Source organism: Saccostrea cucullata, unplaced genomic scaffold, assembly GCF_032062105.1.
Source record: "Saccostrea cucullata isolate Sc308-1 unplaced genomic scaffold, CSIRO_AGI_Scuc_v1 ctg344, whole genome shotgun sequence".
Taxonomy (NCBI): domain Eukaryota; kingdom Metazoa; phylum Mollusca; class Bivalvia; order Ostreida; family Ostreidae; genus Saccostrea; species Saccostrea cuccullata.
This window is the reverse complement of record NW_026933830.1, coordinates 308534-329887: the sequence shown is the minus strand read 5'-3', so window position 1 is coordinate 329887 and position 21354 is coordinate 308534. Positions and strand designations below refer to the sequence as shown.

The 21354-nt window shown below is 36.2% G+C and overlaps 3 protein-coding genes across 8 annotated transcripts in view; 2 read left to right on the top strand and 1 right to left on the bottom strand.

Moving 5' to 3' along the window:
* LOC134239409 (centriole and centriolar satellite protein OFD1-like) overlaps nucleotides 1–11405 on the top strand; it is a 32281-nt gene extending 20876 nt beyond the window's left edge. For 3 of the 6 annotated variants that reach the window (XM_062721584.1, XM_062721583.1, XM_062721585.1), the window contains exons 3-9: nucleotides 1705–1818; nucleotides 3690–3803; nucleotides 5795–5908; nucleotides 7231–7344; nucleotides 7867–7980; nucleotides 8502–8615; nucleotides 10138–11405. In XM_062721584.1, coding sequence (XP_062577568.1) covers nucleotides 1705–1818; nucleotides 3690–3803; nucleotides 5795–5908; nucleotides 7231–7344; nucleotides 7867–7980; nucleotides 8502–8615; nucleotides 10138–10172 — 719 coding nt within the window. In that variant the 3' untranslated portion in view covers nucleotides 10173–11405. The remainder of the gene's footprint in view (nucleotides 1–1704; nucleotides 1819–3689; nucleotides 3804–5794; nucleotides 5909–7230; nucleotides 7345–7866; nucleotides 7981–8501; nucleotides 8616–10137) is intronic. The other 3 variants (XM_062721588.1, XM_062721587.1, XM_062721586.1) reach the window with 3 other exon arrangements.
* LOC134239407 (heat shock 70 kDa protein 12A-like) lies at nucleotides 11396–13993 on the bottom strand. Its single transcript, XM_062721580.1, has 4 exons — nucleotides 13603–13993; nucleotides 13179–13400; nucleotides 12806–12980; nucleotides 11396–12728 (listed from the first exon to the last, which is right to left on the bottom strand). Exons 1-4 carry the CDS (start codon nucleotides 13990–13992, stop codon nucleotides 11677–11679), a joined length of 1839 nt encoding a protein of 612 aa, XP_062577564.1. The 5' UTR covers nucleotide 13993; the 3' UTR covers nucleotides 11396–11676.
* A 333-nt stretch (nucleotides 13994–14326) lies between these two features.
* LOC134239408 (uncharacterized) lies at nucleotides 14327–17184 on the top strand. Its single transcript, XM_062721581.1, has 6 exons — nucleotides 14327–14451; nucleotides 14841–15444; nucleotides 15539–15740; nucleotides 15868–15948; nucleotides 16152–16274; nucleotides 16715–17184. The coding sequence occupies exons 2-6, from the start codon at nucleotides 14861–14863 to the stop codon at nucleotides 17009–17011; spliced, it is 1287 nt and encodes a 428-aa protein (XP_062577565.1). The 5' UTR covers nucleotides 14327–14451; nucleotides 14841–14860; the 3' UTR covers nucleotides 17012–17184.
* The last annotated feature ends 4170 nt before the right edge of the window (nucleotides 17185–21354 follow it).

Here is a 21354-nt window from a genome sequence, read left to right as displayed (position 1 = left end):
ATAAACACTAACAAGTCAACTAGTGTTGTACATCCAGAGATAAACACATACAAGTCAGCTAGTGTACATCCAGAGTTAAACACTAACAAGTCAACTAGTGTTGTACACCCAGAGTTAAACACTAACAAGTCAACTAGTGTTGTACACCCAGAGTTAAACACTAACAAGTCAACTAGTGTTGTACACCCAGAGTTAAACACTAACAAGTCTACTAGTGTTGTACACCCAGAGTTAAACACTAACAAGTCAACTAGTGTTGTACATCCAGAGATAAACACATACAAGTCAACTAGACTAAGTGTTTTTACATTTAGCAATATTTTTTTTTGAAACGATAGAAATCCATTGAAATCTTCTGTTTTATTCAACAGCTGCTTATAAGAGTCTTCAAAGCACTAGATTTAATATGATTTTTTTTTAGCAAATAAAGAACCATACTGACAAAGTATAAATTATGGAATCCAGTCTGGCTCTTGTTAGTTAAGTAGCTGTAAGCATTAAATGTAACAAGTTGTTGACAGGGCAGTATGAGTCAATGATCTGTCACAGCTGGTAAAATAATTCTCATGGATTACAAATTGCCGTCTATCTATTGAGGAAATGGTAAACAACATCTCTATCAGTATTAAAAAATACATCTACATAATTTAAATATAGAGAATTAAATAGAACAATGCGTAAATAATAAACAGCAAATCGATTAGCTATGACAAGGTTTATCAACTGAACATGCTTTAAATATTTTTGTTTATGACAAATCATTGGGAGGTGATGCAGTACAATTAACATGTGTAAGAAGATAAATTTCTTCATTGCATTAATTAGATGATACTATCCAATGTGTGCCCCCTATCCCCCATTTTATGCCCTCTCCTTCAAACAGAATTCAAAGGCACAAAGTGTTTGGTCTGTCTGCTTGCCCATAAAAACATTGTCCCTAACTTTTAATTGGTTAGGGCTAGAGCTTCCTTATTCTACATGACTGTTTTCATTGTGATGAGACTTTTCTTTTTGCCCCATGACCCTGATCTTGTAGTTTGACCTATTTTTGAAAATTTTTAACCCTACCATGAGCTGCTCTACAGGGGAATCAGTGTTTAGGCCATAATAAAAATATTCCGAGATTCTCATCCCCGCCCGCCCGATTTTTTACTCCCGCCACGATTTTTTTAATTTCTGTTTTTCTTCGTCTTAATTCTGATCGGGATCTGTATTCATCTACCATTCTACTTTCGTTTTAAATCCCGCAATGGTTTGACAGCTGAAAAGATGGTAATTGCTGTAATACATGCGTATATATTTTAAACAAGGGTCATTGGTTGAAAAAGATTGGTGATGATGTGAAGTAAGAGATAATTGAACCTTTACTATGACTTTTATTCAGGTATTGTATATAAAATTACACCGATTGACCAGGTCAATAAAAAATCTGCAAAATTGAAAAAATAAAAAATATAAAATAAAAGCCGCCCGCCCGCCTCAATTTTTAAAAAAATTCGGATGAGAATCTAGCAATTTATTTATTATGGCCTTAATAAACTCTTTTTTTTTTATATGAATCATGATTATTTTTCTCATAGTCAGATAATACTTATATGATACCTGACCTGGAAGTTCCTATTGTTACCTTGTATTTTATTATTATACCTCTGTAATTTGGATTACCTTGCCTGTTTTACCTGGGATTTTCTGATCTATTTATAGCTATTGCTCAGGAGAAGACAGAGGAGGAACTGAAGAGTGGGATAGAACAGTTTGATAAGGACAAGCTGAAACACCAGGAGACTGAGGAGAAAAACCCCCTCCCCGACCAAGACGGTAAGATATCTGAATAATAATCCCTCCCCAGCCAATACTAAATTAACTCAATAACCCCTCCCCGACCAAGACGGTAAGATATCTGTACAAGTACACCTCCCCCAGCAACACTAAATTTCCTCCCCAACCAACATGGTAAGATATCCCAATAAGTACCCCTCCCCACCCAATACTAAATCAACTCAATAACCCCCTCCCCGCTCAAGATGTTAAGATATCTGAATAATAACCCCTCCTGGACCAAGATGGTAAGATAACAAAAATAAGAACCCCTCCCAAGTCAGTATTAAATTAACTCAATAACCCCCTCCCAGACCAAGATAGTAAGTTATCCATTTAATAACCCCAATTCAATAACCCCTTCCCGACCAAGATGGTAAGATATCTGAATAATAACTGCTCCCCAGCCAATACTAAATTAACTCAATAACCCCTCCCCAACCAAGACGATAAGATATCTGAATAATAACTGCTTTCCAGCCAATACTAAATTAACTCAATAACCCACTCCCAGACTAAGATATCCATTTAAGTACCTCTCCTTAGCCAACACTAAATTAACTTGATATGAACAATTTCTTAAACGAGGTAAATTATTGACAAGCAAGTTGATGAAACAAGAATATCAACAGTCTCGTTTAAAGTCATCATTTCGTAAATTCTATGGTCGATACAATGACCTTGTCAGCAAATACAATTTATCATTGAGTCATATGCTGACTGACGTTTTTCATACCAATTGTTAGTCCATTATTTATACACTGAATTGACGACGGATTTTTTCCGTTATTTCCTGATCATGACAACGAGCACACGGCGGGTGTGACCGGTCGGCAGGGGATGCTCACTCCTCCATGGCACCTGATCCCACCTCTGATGTTTCAGAGGTCCGTGTTTGCTCTGCTCTTATTTTGTATATTGTTTAATGGACGTTGAGATTGAATACTGTTCGTTATCTCCATATCCTTCTTGATAACCATAAACCACTTTTCCCAGACATTGTTGCTACAAACAAACCAAAAAGTACACAAACAGATAAAACTTTGATCCAAGCATAACCAGATACATTGAACATTTTCCTAAAATTCAATTAGTGCTATTGTTAATTATCTATCATACAGGTCACAGACTTGTAGGATACTGCATAAATGGGGAGTCATTACTCTCACTAAAGATAGAGGAGTTAAACTCGGTCATAGTATTGATGACAAACTTGTTTACCAAATACAGACTTTCCCTCAGTGTTTGACTATTTCCAGGTTTATGGGTGTTAAATTGCGGGCCTTTATTTGAACAAGTCCAGATTAAACCCCTGTCCATTTATGATCTCAGTGCGGAGTTTTAGGGTTTCTGACTGATTTCTCGATCAGTCACTCAACTCTGATTATCTACAGGACTACATAAGACAACAGCTTGGTCAGTGCCCCTCTTAGTACATTAAACATGTACAGAATGATTGTTACGTTAAGCTGATGCGTAGATAATACACAGTCTTAGAGGAGGTAATACCAGCCTGTCAGTCGTTAAGGTACTGATCCTGAACACAACACTACACTTAAAAGGAAGGAAATGGTTCATATTACAAAGTTAAAGGAAACAAAGTACGTCTATGTTGTAGTACAGGCCTCCCCTAATGCCTTACCTTCAGTGCATTCTTTAATCTAACACATCTGCCCTACAGCCTGTACAAACCGAATTCTAACTAAAAAAGTACATAAAGTTTGGGTTTTTTGGAACCATTGGTTCAGGTATTGAAAGGATCTTTTTCAGATTTCTTTATATATTATGTCAGATTTAAAAACACTTATACTTAGAATTTATGATTGAGATATATATTTTTAATTGCTTCATGTGACAATTTCCTAATATAGCAATAGCAATCGAAAAAAGAGAAAAGGAAGTAAAAGAAGGAATTGAGAATTTTCCCAGGTGCAAGTTACGCCGAGCGAACACGGAGGAGAAAATCTCTCTACCGAGCTCAGAAGGTAGCTTCCATCTGATGCATGCTGGTCGCAGCCTCACTTTCAAATCTCCGACACTCTCAGAATATTTAGAATTATGATCTTGCACCTCTTTTTACCTACCAATATTGATTTATATACCTATAGTTTCAAGGATTATTACAGAATAACAAAAAAAATTGAATGAAAACATTATTATAGAAGTAATTAATTCCTTTCACTCAGTCAATAGAAAATATGTTTATTTTTTCCTTTTTTTCTTTTATATTCTTTTATTATGATTCATATTTTTATTTTTATATATTGCTTCACTTACAATTTTTTAAATATTTTTTTATTTTCTATTTTTATTTTCTATTTTACATTAGTTCTAACATGTTTTGTGCATTTTTGATGTGTATATTATATAGGTTCTGTTCGTGGACCTTCCCTGTGGGTTAATTTTAGATTTTCCTTGTTTAGGAACTCTTTCTGTTCAGGAAGAAAACCTCTCTTTTAGCAAGGTGTGATCTTGTAGATTGCAAACTCTGCAGAAAATTGTCATATGTGCACAGATTTAGTAACTTCAAATCATCAAATGTAGCTATATCAATTTGTTGGGATATTGACCTTTGGTTTGTCTTCCTGATATCTTTCAATGTTAGGGACTGGTCTACTGACATACTGTACACTAGTTTATTAAAATGACCCACAGCTAGATGCATATACATGTATAACATGTACCGTATATGTTAATGATAGACCAAGGCTCCAATATAATGATAATCATATTAACACATGGTTGTACATGTATCATCTGTATAGTTACACGTAGTCAAATATACTGATTATTTTGTTAATTTATGATAAAGTCAAGTACTTTAGATTATAGCTGTTACTTTCCTTGTTAATTTAGGTGATAAAAACCCCACACACATATATTGTTTAAAATGGACAAAAAAGTTTAAGATAGGGATGTTTTATTTTTGAAATTTTTGGGTGCCTTTGTAAATTATTCATTGTTTAAAACGTTATCATAAAAAAAACATTGCAATTGCAATTCATATTTATTTCAGAGCTGTCAGATTTTTTTTTCAGTCCAAGTTATTTAGTAAGGATAGTCTTTTTTCCCAGTCATGTAAATAAATGTACAAAACCAATATTGTGTGTGGTTTTAAACCTTTAATGTTTAACAATACATGTATTAAGATACACATAGATGGTGAATGTCCTCTAGCCTGACATTATAGGTAGGTATTTTGTAACACATAACCAGTTTGTGGTAAAGATGAGATATCTATACGACTTAGGCTTACAGAGTTTGTCATTTCATTCACTTAAGAAAAGCCAGAAAGGATAGGAAGTGATTAGTTATAAGAATGACATCACACTACACTACATGACAATAAACGTATTGAGACCTACTGGTGATTAAGAAAACTGTGTGTTAATGACTGAATGTGTCGGCAATAATTTTTCTGTGTAAGAGCCCTGATATATCGCTATATACTTGTCTATTAAACATCAATAACTTGTGGTCAATAATTTATTACTTACCCAGATGTACAAATAATAAAGAAAACACAAATACATGTATTACTATATTGCTATGATATACAAAGACTGAACCTTTAATATTTATTTTTATATCCACATATTTTATTAATAGGCATGCAGATTTAAATCTTAAAACAAGAAATAAAAATATTTTAAAGTGCAGAGAATGTTGTAAACATGTTTCTAGGTCAGGGCAAATTCTATTTACGTAAAATCTACGCATTAATGATGATAAATAACAATGTTGTGTTTTATTGATAACTTTTTTTTTTTCAGAATTGAGAAGCACATTTAAAAATGATCAGTTTTACATTTTCTGTAATTTAGCTATCTATGTTCAGTTTTTTTCTGTATTGATTTTACTGCATATAATGTTACATTGTAGATTGCCATTTATTGCGGGTTTATCTGCTACTCTTAAGGCCGGGACCTCTAATTCTAGCGTGACCTAAACAATAAATTTGGTCTTATTTTTCCAGTGATCCAACAGGAGAAGAGAGAAGTTAACATTAGGAAATCCTTGACAGAGTTTGAGAAAGGCAATCTAAAGCATGTACAGACAGAGGAGAAAAACCCGCTACCAGACGCCTCAGGTTCGAATTCATAAACATCAAATACGTCTTGGTTAGACTTCATACACTGTAGGATCGCATACCCTAGACTCAAATCATATATATAAGGAACAAATGTCTAAATATTGCATATCATAGTCTTGGTCATCAAACACAAAGCTCAGAGTTCATAGTTACACATTAAATATGTTATTATTGATACCATCGTTGGAAACCCCCGGCTGGTTATGCTTCGTTCCTCTCTCCATCACATGATGGAGAGAGAGAGAATCGTAATCAGCCGTGGGTTTCCGATGTATTGATACATGATATAAAGTAAAATGAAATCTTTTAGCTGTCAGATTCATTTACAATGCATTGAGATTGATATGTAAGTGGATGAACAATTTGTTTAAGAGTTGAGTTGAAAAATACCAGAGGAATATTATGATTTTGATGGTTACTTCCTAGTATATAAGATGTTGTTAGATAGGTGTATGTTTTGTGAGAATTTGTCCCATAAGAGACTATTTGGATGGTTAAGATTTCCTTGTTAAATATAGTACTTCAATATACAAATATACAAATAGTTATATGAGAATATACTGAAACATACAATACATTAATGTATCAGATATCACACATCGTGTAATTATATACTGCATTATTTTGTTTGAATTACTTTTATTTCATACAAAGATAAATGTGTTTTAGTTTGATACGTAGGGCAGGATAATCCATATTGTAGAGCAACAATAAATAAAATCCCAATTAAGAATAAGATGACTTAGAGATGTATAAAACTTCCTAGATATAAGATTTTTAAACAGGTGCTTTTGTCTTGTATGGCATGCACAGATGTCACTGATAAGATTTCCTTGTGGAATTTTGTATCCTGCATGTGTATGCTTCAGGTTTTACTTTCCTCTTATATTTGGTATAATCTATAATACATTTATGATTTTGTATTCTGTGATTTCTAAAATCAATTTCGTTGTTCAAGTGTACATTATGTGTTTCCCAACACAAATGACTAATGAACAATATCTTTAGACCCCAAATCTGTATTTGTACCAGTATTTGCATTAATTACAGGATCAGCTTTTGAAAAAATAAAATTTAGCCTTTTTTAGCATTTAAATTACCATTACCATTAAAAGAAGTCATTCCTTTGCAGATTTATAACATTTAAATGTAATTAAATGGTTTAAAACTTCATACAGAATTTTGCAAAAAAAATTTAAATAATGTTAAGTGAGTCCTACCATGATGATAGCATGACCGCGCTTCTTCTTATTGAATGTTTATGTTACCTTATTTTGAAGAAGAAAATCTTAAATTTGCATGTTGTTTGTGTTTATTAGTGATCGTCAAAGAAAAGAAGGAAAATGAGTTTCGCTTGTCGATCACAGAGTTTGACAAAGCTCAACTCGCCCCCACCGAAACTCAAGAAAAAAATCCACTACCACCAGTAGAAGGTTTGCATGCTGGCACTCAGTCAAGCTCACTTGAGCTAGCTCAGTCAAAAAACTCAAAACAAATTCTTTCCACTGATAATCTACTCTTTGTCTTAACTTTGCCAGCAATATAAACACTTACTGGAATGAAAAAGTAATTACACCATTTCTTTAATTTTTTTCTTTGAAATTTAAAAAAAACGGCATTATAATTTTAACGGTTCAACATTATGCACTTAAAATGACAAGTAACTCTTTGTTTTCTTGCAATAATGTGGCATAATGTAGACTGTATTGTATTAAAAACTCATTATTCTTCATTTAATGAAACTAAAATCCGCTTGTGATAATTCAGGGACACCTTGTTTACTACCTTACGTAACATTGTTAGTTAAAAACCCTTATTATACAGTCTACTGCTTTCTATTTGCTGTGTTGTTGTATATAAGTAAATCATTGAATGTTTTGTATAATTTTTTTCTGCTTGTTATTGTTTTATCAATTTTTTGCTTGCTTTATGCATGTCGCCCTCTCTTTGTACAGTTATAGGACAGGAAAAGCAGGAAGTAGAATTCCGATCTGAAATATCTGAGTTTGACAAATCCCAGCTCTCACACACAGAAACAAAAGAGAAAAATCCCCTCCCCCCTCCAGAAGGTTTGATTTTAGATTATTTACTCCCAAGCAGGTTTGGACAGCAAAGTTTTTGAATTGATTTAATTCAAAATAGTATTGCACAGCCAGTTGTAATTGTACTGCATACAGTTATACTTAAGTATCTTTTATTTGAAATCTCACATGATTTATCTGAAATGGACACCCCTTACCACCTTTTCTTTTTGTATTCTAAAAACAATTTTCCTTTATTTTGAAATTTCTTGGTCTTATTGATTTCAAGTTTGACTGTAAATGTAAAATTAATCCAGAAATCACAAACATTGATGTATTACTCAGAACTCAGTGGTAATTTCAAAATAAGAATTAGGTCCTACATGTAAATTCATCAGACTGGAATATTTGCCCATTTTCATCACTTTCCATTTGCTTTATGCAATATAGCTTGCATGATAGAGGCCTGACCGCATGCCACATAACATCAAATTATTCAGATTTTGTCTTATCAAATATACTAACTCTATTTTAACAAACGAAATTTATTTTTGGATTTACTTTTGCAGCTATTGAATTGGAGAAGCAATTAGAAGAACATAAAAAAGGCATTGAGAATTTCAAGAAAGATGATTTGAAGCATGCCGAGACGGAGGTTAGGGCCAGGTTACCATCAAAAGAAGGTAAATATTGTCATACAGACAAGCTAATATAGACACACTAACAGACACACAGACAGTAAAACAGAGACGGAGGTTAGGGCCAGGTTACCATCAAAAGAAGGTAAATATTGTCATACAGACAGACATACAGACAGTAAAACAGAGACGGAGGTTAGGGCCAGGTTACCATCAAAAGAAGGTAAATATTGTCACAGACAGACACACAGACAATAAAACAGAGACGGAGGTTAGGGCCAAGTTACCATCAAAAGAAGGTAAATATTATCACAGACAGACACACAGACAGTAAAACAGAGACGGAGGTTAGGGCCAAGTTACCATCAAAAGAAGGTAAATATTGTCATACAGACAGACACACAGACAATAAAACAGAGACGGAGGTTAGGGCCAAGTTACCATCAAAAGAAGGTAAATATTGTCACAGACAGACACACAGACAGTAAAACAGAGACGGAGGTTAGGGCCAGGTTACCATCAAAAGAAGATAAATATTGTCATACAGACAGACACACAGACAGTAAAACAGAGACGGAGGTTAGGGCCAAGTTACCATCAAAAGAAGGTAAATATTGTCATACAGACAGACACACAGACAATAAAACAGAGACGGAGGTTAGGGCCAAGTTACCATCAAAAGAAGGTAAATATTGTCACAGACAGACACACAGACAGTAAAACAGAGACGGAGGTTAGGGCCAAGTTGCCATCAAAAGAAGGTAAATATTATCACAGACATACAGACAAACAGACATGGACAAGCCTAATAGAGGGCAATATATTGTTACAGACAGACACACAGACAATAAAACAGCCAAACCACAGAAACGTGTTAATGTGCTAATAGTTTAAGAATGTTTTCAAGTTTTGTGTGAGTTATTGGTCTGTAAATCACACAGAATTGTCGCTTAGGCAAACGAAAATTTATTTTTGGATTTACTTTTGCAGCTATTGAAATGGAGAAGCAATTAGAAGAACATAAAAAAGGCATTGAGAATTTCAAAAAAGATGATTTGAAGCACTTCATGTGCTTCATAGCGCTTCATGTTATATGCCTTCTTGCAATTTTGTGTGATTTACAGACCAATAATTCACATTATACTTATAAACATTCCTTATATACATTTTAGATGTTTGAAAGCACCAAAAATATATTCAATATTTTAATTTCTCGCTGCCCTATATGGTTGCGTTTTTTTCTAGTGTTGCTATAACCTCATGGTGATGACACATTAGTGCGAGTTTCTCCATGTATATTTCTATGCATGAAATTGTATTCAAATCAATTTCACAGTTGGCTTAGTAGAAAAATACAGCGAATATTAAATGTAGTAATAAGTATTGTCACAGACCCTGACTGACACAAACTAAATTATAGGAAGCAGCTAAAATAAGTCTAATAAATGGTAATCTGTTCTGACTATTTTTTGCATGTTAAAACAGCTGTATTAAATTTTTGTGATTTTATAATACCATTATTGGTGTTCCTATTTAATTTTCGCATTTTATTTTTTTCCCTTTCCAGATATTGCGCTAGAGAAGGCCTCAGGTGACAAGTAAGGACAATCCTGGCAGGAGATCAAGGCTTTGCTGCGTAGAACAGGAAATCGCGAGTAGCTTATCACTAGTGATCACATGACCAACTCTGTTTATGATTCCGTGAATAACTGATGAATGCATGAAAGTATTGTAGGTTTGAAAATGGTGTAACTTTTATAAAATATTACAAATGTTAATATGATATTGATATTTTTTTGTTTAAAAATCTTTTCATTGTTAACGATCCATGTGCTTGTACCGTTACAGTTCTCTTTCTCCGAATATTTTCTACTTTGTGACAAGTTGTAACATTTAATTATGGATGTGGCCTGACAGCTCTCTAGTTCTGTGACATGGTTTTTATCTGATAGTTAGACTGTAGGTTATAATAGGAGAGATAACCCAGCTGTAATACAGATATTGACATAATGAACCAGAATCTCAAACTTTACTCGTGAACAAATACCTTCGTCCAAACAATTAGCTTCGTTAAACGTAATTCAGGGAGATTCTTAGCTGATTGTCTCTGATATTTAAAATGCTAGGGACTGATAAATATTTCGTATTTTTTAAGTTTATTTTTTTTTATTTGAACTACGCAGTGATTTAACCCAGAAGTGCAATTTTAGCAGGAGATATTTTGAGTTGTGCAATGATCAAAAACTATATCGCAGCTTGTGAAGTGTTTAGTTAGAATTATAGTCAGTAGAAATTCCAGTATACTTAGTGCTGTTATTTATGTCCTGTCGATTTTCAATCACTTGTCTTCCGTATAATCGTGTTTATAGTTTAAGTCTTCGCATTAGAATTGTCTAGTCAGATTATTACACAGCAATATTGTCTGGTGACAGAATACGGCCTTATATAGTCACTGTATAGCAACAAATGTTGAACGTTCTCTGGTTAAATATTTTTGTTGGAGTTATTAGTTACATTTTTTAATGTTGAGTTACATTTTTGATGTTCAGTGCAGTTGCCTATTTTCGTTTTTTCTCCATCAGTTATATGTTTTGCTCAAATCATTTGAAGCCAAGCTTTTGTCAGTTTGATAAGGGGAGGTCACTCTACTGAAATTCTGTGAAATCTTTAGCACTAGCTTTCTATACTTCTTGTTTCTGTAACCAATTAACCATATACTACACAAATACCTGTATATCTGCTACTTCACATTTAAATCGCTAGGACAACTTGTGACTGTTTTCAAGTAATGTCAAAGCATATTATATTTTTTTGCTAATAAAAAATAAATTTATATATTTTGTTTATTTTTTATGCAAAGTAAAGATATATACAAGATTCACAAGAGAAGGACAGTGATTTGCAAAATATTCTTGGTGGAATGTAATGCTGACTTAAGGTAGTTAAGTAAAAATAAAAGTAGCTCAAGATGAACACATGGATGGCGTAAGCACTTTTGACACACTGAATCGGGCTAAGTTGATACCGGTTATATCTAGGTCCTTGGATTTTCATGTTAGTTTGGTTTAGAAGCTGGTACACTTACATCGTCTAATTAAGCTGTGTTTTAAGACGTAAGGAAGTCTATATAAGTCTCCCTATGAGTTTTACTGGTGTGATCGTATCCTACGACCTTGATCTCTGTCCCGCCAAAAATGACCTCGAGGTCGACTGCGCGCTCCTTGTCCCCCGTCATATCCGGCATCTCCACCACCAGACACCCGCACTTCTCCACGCTCTCCTCGTCTGTGTAGTGAACGTTCTTCTTCCCCGACTTAAAAAACTCGAATATGATCCCTCTCTGATTGGTAATAATAGGTGTGTAGGTTTCCCGCCAAACTTCATTATGTCCGATGACCTCTCCGCACTCGGCCCACACCTGTAGGATGTTTTTGCACAGCACTAGTTCGTCTGATACAACCTTCAGATCATCTCGATGTTTGCCGTCCTCAAACGGTAGATAGGACCCAACTCCGTACGTGTAACGACATATTCTCTGACAGATGGAGCTAGGATCGCAGCCGAACGCCACGGCGCCTTTCACAACCGCCAAACTCGCTTCTTCAGGCACAAGAACGGTAACTCTATCACTGAACGCTTTCTTAATGGAAGACTGTAGCTTAGCAGACTCCGCAAACCCTCCCACGAGAAAAATGTAGTTTAGGTCGCGGAGCTTAGGACGTTTTAGCAAGTTCTCAATGTGATCGTTGATTTGGTCAAGAGGGTCTTTAAAAAGAGAGTCGACTGTTTCGGAGGATAACACTAGCTTTCCCGAGGAAAACTTGACTGCGGGGCCCGATTTCTCGGCGTAGTGTTTTATGCAGTCTTGTACAGATTTGCCCTCGTGGGAGAAATTACAGAAGTTGTAGGGAAGGGAAACTCTTACGCTCTCACTCTCGCCGCGTTTCTTGATTTCAAAATCTTGCAATAATTCCACATAGTCTTTCGGGAACTGGGAGTGAAAAGCCTTAATGAATTCCTCTCCAAAGATTCGAAACAAGAGGTTAATAAACTGCTGGTCTATGACGGTACCACCCCACGCTCCTCCCGTAGCGCGGAAAAGTTCGCGGATTTTCCCGTCCTTCCTCACTTTGTGTGCCACAATGTCTATCGTCCCACCTGTGAGAGAAAAATCGAGATTAATTTCATTCCTCCCATCAGTCTGATTAACTTTACATTATATTGAATCTACAAACCTCCGGCGTCTACTACTATGTATTTGGTTCCTGGTTCAAATGTTGGTTTTGGCGTCTGATTATCCGTATTGTTTATAAAGCTGTTGGCCTGAATGGTTCTGCAGGTCAAGGACGCAGCCTCGGGTTCAAGGGCGATCAGTAGCTGGTTACTATGGGTATTGTCAATCAGTTCTGCCTAAATTACAGAGATAAATAATATTAATAATGGCTTATATTGATTTCATACATATATCTGTGTTCATTTATTTTTATTGACACTTGAAATATTTGCTTGAAAATGTCAGAAGTCAAAATAAACGTTTGTAAATGTTAAAACATGTATTATGCATGGGTCATTATGCAGTTGCTTTTGATATCAATTTAGTGAACACACCTTGTAAGCTGCTTCTCTCATGAACTGTTTGGCATTTTCGTCCCAGATTGCTGGTACAGTAATGACCCATCGAATGGTTTTGAGGTCCGGTTCGTAACCCATAGCTCCCGCCAGCTGACGTAACAGGTGCCCCTTCATAAAGAGCAGAGATTGGCTGAAGACGTCCACTGCCAATTGTTCCTTGCCGTTAACGTCTTGAACGACGATCTCAGTACTCAGAATCTGAAAAAATAGATAAAGAATACTCAGTAGAGGCATTTTTATCAAATGCAGTTTTATCAAATCTGAATGAGGTATATGATACCTCTTGCCAAAAGTAATCTATCTCTACATGCAGTATTTAGACTGATTTAACAATTATTAAGAGAGTCGGTAAGGATGGAAAATCAACGTAAATCTGTACAGTTAAACCGTAATGACGTACCTTGTTATCGTACAGTTTCATTTTAAAGCGGTCAAAATAGTAATGTTCTGCGGCGTCTTCCTCGGTCAGGTCGCTGTACTTGGATACGGCTTCGAATCCAAAAGCTGCAAACTCGCCATTGGGTTTCAATAGAAGACACGTGGGTGTTTTCTGTAGAAGAAATCCCTGCGTCTGTCCCCAGTTCCGATTGGTGTATATGGTCTCCTTGTTAGACGTCATGGCGTAGGCGTACCCGCTGAAGGTGGTCCCGAAGTCAATGGCGGCGATGATTTTGTAGGCCTCGTCCTCCGGACTGACGGGTGCGGCGGTGTCTGGACAAGTATCTTCGTTACTGGACTCGGAAATCTTGTGCTCGGTGGTGGTGGTGGGTTTTGTCTCTTCTTCCGCCATTTTGGCTGCACTTTGATTTCCTTTTGTTTGAACTTTCAAACGGTAGTTGATTTGCCAATTAAGTCAGAACAGCCAGTTCTTGGAGATGGGAATACTACCTGTATATTTTTTGCATATCCTGACACTGAACTTGATGCAGAGTCGTTTTGCAGTTATGCTTATGGACCGAATTCCTGAAGCGAGTAGCATCGGTTTTCCTTTGTTAAGTTATGGGTGGTTAGGATCGATAAAATTAAGGTATGGATCTGTGCACTGGAGTCAACACAGTAAGGATGCCAGCTACACAGTCCAATCAATAGTATGAATCACACGTGAGTTTGAAATGGTGTCCCAAAGACAATGCGCCAAATTCTTGTCATCGAAAGCGATATGCACCCAAGGACGCAAACCACCCATGTTCTCAAAGGATGATGGGAAGGAATGAGGAAATCACGAATTAATTACAGATTTATTTGAAAGGTAAGGGTTCTGTGCCATTCATCCTGGTTACTCTTTCGTTAAATGAATAAATTACATCTGTTAAATTTTTGTTGCTAAGGAAATCGATACCCATGCAGTATTGTTGAAAACTAGTAATCGTGAATTATGCAAAATTATGTCTGAAAATTTGGTAATCGATGCTTGCATAATTTGCAAAATACGTATAAATTGCTGAATGTAATTATTTTTTAGGGATATAAGAGGAAGATTCTTGGGCCTTTGTAGTCGGCTTCTATCGCTGAGATTTTGAAGTATTTTTTCTATTGATTTTTTTTTGTCCATGTAACGTTCTACGTTTTCTGTAGCTGGTGATCTGATGCCATCCTAGTGTTGCTATGTTAATGTCCGAGGGGTTTTCTTATTTGCAGAATTAATTCGTGTAAAGACAATGGCAGTTGAGTCTAAAAAGAAAGACTTGCTGGCAGACGCTAAGAACTTCTGTGATGGGCTTTCTAATGTGTTTATGCTTAAAAAGAGAGATCCTCAAACCAGGCATTTGCTGGAAAAAGCCAAATTATTGATCGAGACTTTGATATCGGAGAATCAGCGAGCGACGAGCAATGTTCCGAGCACTCCCCGGGGGTCAAGGGCGGCGGGGGGCATGGGTCAGCTCTGGGTTAAATTGGACGAACTGAAGCGTGAAAACGAGGAACTCCGGAAACAGATAGGTAAGCCAGCCGATGACCGACCGGCCATTCCCCCCAAACCGTCACAGGGCCCCGGGGACGTCATAATCGCAGACCTCCACAAAACAAAGAAGGAGAACGAAGCACTCAAGGCCAAGGTCGAGAAACTGGAGACACAGATCAAGCAGATGGACTCCGTGGCCTTCAACGTACAGGACGAATACAAGCGAGCAAAGATTGCCCTGGAAACGACCCAGAGATCCATGGAAACCGTCCTCAAGGACTATCGGCAAATGGAGGATGAGCTTAAACTGGCCAAGAAGGAGAGCGAGACTCTCAAGCAAACGTACAGTGCCTATTAAATAGTAACATAAAATGATCTGAGATTTTATAATGTTGTTAAGTTCTTTTTAAGCATGCCCACTTATTACTAATTTTAGGTTAGCTAAGTCGATGCCGTTGATAGGTCGGACAGACAACCGTCATGTGGAGAACATCAGTGAGAAATGCCGGCCCTCCAATATCGCTCAGCTGTATAACACACTGGAGAGTCAGGAGTGGGTCGACGCCAAGGAAACGCTGGAGGAAATCACCGACTTCGAGGAGGAGGATATCGTACAGTTCCTGTGCGCATGCGTCATGGTAAAACAGTTCCTCAACTATTTTTTCTGTAACAGTATGATAAGTTTACGGTTTAGAGGATCAGACATGCTATTAAGGCATTTTTCAACAATCTAAATCTATACATTAAAATTGTCCGATATTGTAGGCAGCTTTTCAGAGTTGTAAGGATGTGTACGATGCCCTGAAAGCAACTATCGCAGAACTTCTACGAAAGCCAACATTGGTGGTAAGACCATTAAACCATTAGAAATTTTAAGAAATCTGTAATTGGTGATTAAGCGTAATTATGAATATCAGAACTTCTAAGAAAATCTTCATTGTGGTAAGCACAGTTATATACTGTGTATCAGATCATCAGTTAACGGGTGTATGTCATTTTTGTCATTCTGACTTTCACGGTTCCTAGACAAGTTTAAATGTGTTTTATAGATCACAGATAATTTGGAAAGGGAGCGAAGTGGGAAGAGCAAACTACCAGACCACATAACAGAGAGCATTGGACATCAGCTAAGACAACACTTTGATGACATCGACTCTGACGTCATTTTTGGTGTAAGTTAAAAAAAAAACCCTGCCCATATTATACGCATGCATGACAATGATCTTTAGCTACTTATTTTATCACCAAAAAGTAAAATGCTGATAGAAGGTTTTTTTCATACTAATTGTCAGGCCAGTTTTTTTTCAAATTTTCTACCTACATTTTGAAATATCCCCTCATGTCAAAGAGCAAACGGCGGGTGTGACCGGTCGGCAGGGGATGCTCACTCGTCCATGGCACCTGATCCCACCTCTGATGTTTTAGAGGTCCGTGTTTGCTCTGTTTCTGTGATTTCCTTTGTTCGGATTGTTATTTGAGTCTATATATTGTTCGTTATTCTACGTATTTCACGAAGCAGATTGAGGCCAGGACTTGAATTTACATAATTCTCTTAAAGATTTATATATTGTTTGTGGATGTTTTAAATATTGAATGTCCTATATTTTTTCAGATGATGTGTGAAAAGCTGACATTAGAATTTACGGAATTTGTACAACGACACCCACACGAAAATAAGGTGGTCCAGAAATTCATGAATCGGTGTGCCAAGGTCACATGGCAGATGGTGATTCAGCATCCTCCCATGTGGCTCTCAGTGGGGGATCACGAATTTGATGATGAAAAACACAAGTTATGGTGGTCATGTGACCACACCGCAGCCAAAAAAATTAACTTTTTCGTGTGGCCCGCATTATATGATTATAAGCGTGGGAATTTACTTATTAAAGGTTGTGTGTATGCCAGCTAATGTATAGCCATGACTTAATTTATTTGTAATGAAGTATAATTTATTTGGACCCCGTATTATATTTCATTTAACTTTTCATTGTGCGTCTTATTGTACAGAAAAGATCAAAATTGATGAATGGAGTCTGTATTTGTCATATTGTTTATTTTGCCAGTAAAACTGCTTTTAACGTATTCTGTCACTAGTTATGTTCCCCAAACGAAGTTGGGGAACATATTGTTTTTACTCTGTTTCTTATTATTATTATTAAGGTCTTCCGTCTTCACGGAAGACCTTATAGTGATTCTATTGTTTCTTATTTATTATTATTATTATTATTCTTTTTTTGACAAAATTTTGTGCAGGCAATTTCTCGAAAACTATTCAGCGGTTTTCCATGAAACTTTCACAAAATATGTATCATTATATGAAGTTGTTACATCCGTAGAGAAATTTGGAAAATTCGATTCCGGTGCCAAGTTATGGACAATTTCCTGATTTTAAAATGCGATTTTGTCGCGCACTTTTATCGAATATGGCCAAGGATATGAACTGGAGACTTATTGGAGATGATAGATCATGACTTTCTGGTTTGCAGAATCACCTTTTTGTGCGTCGTCAGTACTTCCGGTTGTAACGATATGTAAATTAAAAAAAATCGAATTCTCTAACTTTTTTGTTTTGCAATATTTTTCATTTATTTTTGGTATGTTAAAAGAAACCCTCCCTATAATGCTTACTATCTAATTTGTTTGAATATTGGTAAATCTATAATCTAGATATTAGCATTCAAAAATCTGAAGCGGGTCCAAAATGGCGGCTGTCTCTGTCAACGCCGACATTTCGCAATAGGGGTTTACGGAGTCAGCCGAGCGTTTGCTTGAACGAAAATAACATAAGGATAAATGAAATGTAAAGGAATAGTTGGATTGTCACGTCGTAGTTACGTTGCAACTCTGTGTCGAACTAACGTCTTCTATAATTGGTTTTGACTGGTTTACAAAGTAGAAAAATAAAAGACTAAATGTGCTGATGAAATTCGATACCTAATATCTTTTGCGCACAACGGAAAAACAGATCTCAAATCATATTTATAAGTAATACTTTCTCAACTAAGAATATCGATGATTTGTAAGCATAAAACTTAACGACTGTTTTTACCATACACATTTGTGTCATATTAAATAAATAGAAAAGACAAAAATAAGAAAAACATTTTTAAAGATCGGTGAATGGAGTTTATATTAGCATTCTTGTCTCAAAGAAATGATTCAAGTTATTGAGCGTAATTGGTATCGATTCCTTGACCGTCATAGGGCGAGCCATGTTTTTCGGCGAAACATTTAAACTTTTTCATGAAAGCTTAACTAATCGCGATAGTTCACTTTGGGGATAAGCAGGAAATTAAAAAAAAAGTTAAAAATTTATAGCCGGTTCACTGATTTTGTGTTACTTGCTTACATACAATATTGATTTTGTGAAATGTGTTTAATATACATTCTAAACCTCAAATTTTAGGCTATAAGAACGTTTCGTAATTTCATTGAAGCTAACACACCTATTTTATAGAACATTCCAAAGAAAAGGCACGAAGATTAACTTGTGGCGTTTGGCACGACATTTTGAATAGTGACCGGCCTTTCATTATTCTAAGAAAGAAGCGCTGTTGCAGATGTATATACAATTAGATTTAGAGAGGAGGTTCCAATAACGTAGTATTTAGCGCGTTGGATTTTCATGCTGGGGATTTGGGTTCAGTCCCCCTTGTGTGCAATTTTTATTTACTTATTCAGTTGACGTTACGTTTTTTTCTTCGGAATCGGACGGAAGACCTCTCGTTGCTCGCAACGAGTCGTTTCTAGTTATTATTATTTTTCTTCTTCTTCCTGGGTACTTTTTTGTCCGGGAATGATCTTGTAAACTGTTCGTCCGAGGTAGGTAAAACCTTTTTAGGGTAAGTAGACATGTTATGCAGATTTGCGGAATCAAGGTCATTTTGCGCGCACGTGCTTGCAAGAGCGCGCACGTGCAACACTTGAAATAACCAATATAATAGATATAGTCGGAACTTTTCTATTTTTTGATAAAATGCTTTGAAACTCATAATGTAAGGATACATTAGTAGTATAGACAAGATGGCATGGTCAAAATAGTAAGATCTCACGCGCATGCACGTGCGCTTCGCTCTGATTGGCTGAAACTAAAGTCTCAATATCTTTCTTGTTTCTTGTCATAATCTTTTGAAATTTTGAACATGGTCCTACATTATGAAGATCTACAGCATGATATATTAAAATTTTAATAAAAGCATGCGCATGCGCGCGTGCTGTAATCTGATTGGCTAAAACTTTAAATGGCTATATCTCGTTTGTTTTTTGACGAAATGCTTTGAAATTTAACACATAGTCATGCATTAAGATATCCTAACATATGATATAGAAAATATTCATGAAATCACGCGCATGCACGTGTGCTGCAATCTGATTGGCTGAAACTTCAAATGGCTATAACTCTCTTGTTTTTCAACCAAACAGGATGGGATTTAGAACTTGGATAAATATAAGGGACTCCTACAAGAAGGTGTAGTCATTATGCATGTGCTTGCACGTGCGTGCACGTGAAATGAGTAAAATAAAAAATACACTCGAATGAGTGCATTTTTTAATACTTTTGGATTAAATGCTTTGATATTATTAAAATTTTAGATAGTGTAGACAAGATAATATGGTCGTTACGCACATGAACACGCGTGCAATGCCTATTTTTTAATATATTTTGTATTTTTTTTTGCAAGACCTTGATTAAGTCTAAATTCCATAAAGTATTTCTTATTTAATAGAGATAACAGGGAATATGGCACCAAAAGGGAGTTGGGGAGCGTTTGGGGAACATCTGTAACGGTCCCCGTTACAATTAGCACTAGTTCAGTTTCTGTTTTTCTCGATCATTGGAAAGAGGAAAACCAGTTCAGGCACGTGGCAGGGCCAGTAAGGCTACCGTATCATCAGAGACTTGTTGTATTATTGACCATGGCATTGCATAGCAATCCGGATATTTGACCGTTCACATTTGAGTTGTATAATTTTGAGACTAGAGAGTTCCGATAATAAAATGAAGTAAAACGTGCTTGAAGTCGAAGTCATTTGTCAAGAGAATTGTTTGCATTATTATATGTTGCCAAGCGAGTAAACATACATATAACATGGTGGAGAATTTAAAGAAGAAGATTGTGAGTTAACATCTGATTAGACATTTTGTGAGTGTGTGACAGAAAGTGAGAAAATCACGGGGGAAGGCGCGACTGACATTTTGCCGCCATTTTCAGTCGAGGTGTGTATCATCGGAATTGATCGTCATGCACATATAATACTTGACTCTTTACCACTGTACAATGGCTACCTATCAAGACGATACTAATCCTCCTGAAATTAGTCGAGTTCTACCATCCCTAGACGATTTGTGTAATACACCTGCACCAAAGTCACACATGTTTAGGGAGGAACCATTGCACCTAACATATGACTGTCCCCCACATCAATCTACCCCATACGTAGAACCGCCAAGGGCACCTGTACTCCATTCGGCACCAATCATTCCCATTACCCTTACAAAGTTTAGTGGGTTTGCCCATGAGGATGGAGAGAAGTTTTTATCGGACTTCAAAGCCATCATGACTTTACAAGGAATCACACAGGATCATCCCAAAGTTTCTGCTTTTTCTCTATATTTAGCAGGACCAGCCTTTTTGTGGTTCGATACGTTACCAGTCATGACAAAATCATCCTGGCACCGGATTGAAGCCGAATTTAAACTTAAGTATGTGTCCTTCACTCTCCATATGAATGGATCTCTCATAGCGGACACTGAGGCATTTAACAGCCTCAAACTGAAAACTACTGTTGAGGAGTTTTATTTCCACATACTCAAACTAGGAAAAAAACTCAAGAAGTCACCGCTTGATTTGATGACGAAATTCATTGACGGGCTTCCGACCCAGCTACAATTTTTTGTTCGGGCAGGGAGACCTACCGACATTGTATTTCAACTGATAGAGACAGTTCCTTGCTCCGCAGTGCACATGTAACTGATATTGACAGTATAATTGTGATACATGTACTGATATTGACAGTTGTGTACCTGCAGACAATGTGCGTGAATCTAACAAGCTCTGTGCTTATGATTTTACTTCCACTGATAGTGACAGTGTTTTGCCCATTACAAATTATTGTATTCACAATAATAATGTTCACAATAATAATACCTCAACTTGTACTGATACAGACAGTACTGATATTGTCAATGATGAATGTATAAATGTTAGACCTGATGTTTCAAAGTTTTTGTACATGCCAGGGTCAGTGAAA

Bases quoted from the DNA above. Each gene is read 5' to 3' on its own strand.
- LOC134239408 (XM_062721581.1), top strand. From the start codon at position 14,861: ATGGCAGTTGAGTCTAAAAAGAAAGACTTGCTGGCAGACGCTAAGAAC. The intron at 15,445-15,538 runs GTACAGTGCCTA...TACTAATTTTAG, and splicing joins AGCGAGACTCTCAAGCAAAC to GTTAGCTAAGTCGATGCCGT. The intron at 15,949-16,151 runs GTAAGACCATTA...TGTGTTTTATAG, and splicing joins TACGAAAGCCAACATTGGTG to ATCACAGATAATTTGGAAAG.
- LOC134239407 (XM_062721580.1), bottom strand. From the start codon at position 13,992: ATGGCGGAAGAAGAGACAAAACCCACCACCACCACCGAGCACAAGATT. The intron at 13,401-13,602 runs GTACGTCATTAC...CTATTTTTTCAG, and splicing joins TGAAACTGTACGATAACAAG to ATTCTGAGTACTGAGATCGT. The intron at 12,729-12,805 runs GTTTGTAGATTC...TTTCTCTCACAG, and splicing joins CATAGTAGTAGACGCCGGAG to GTGGGACGATAGACATTGTG.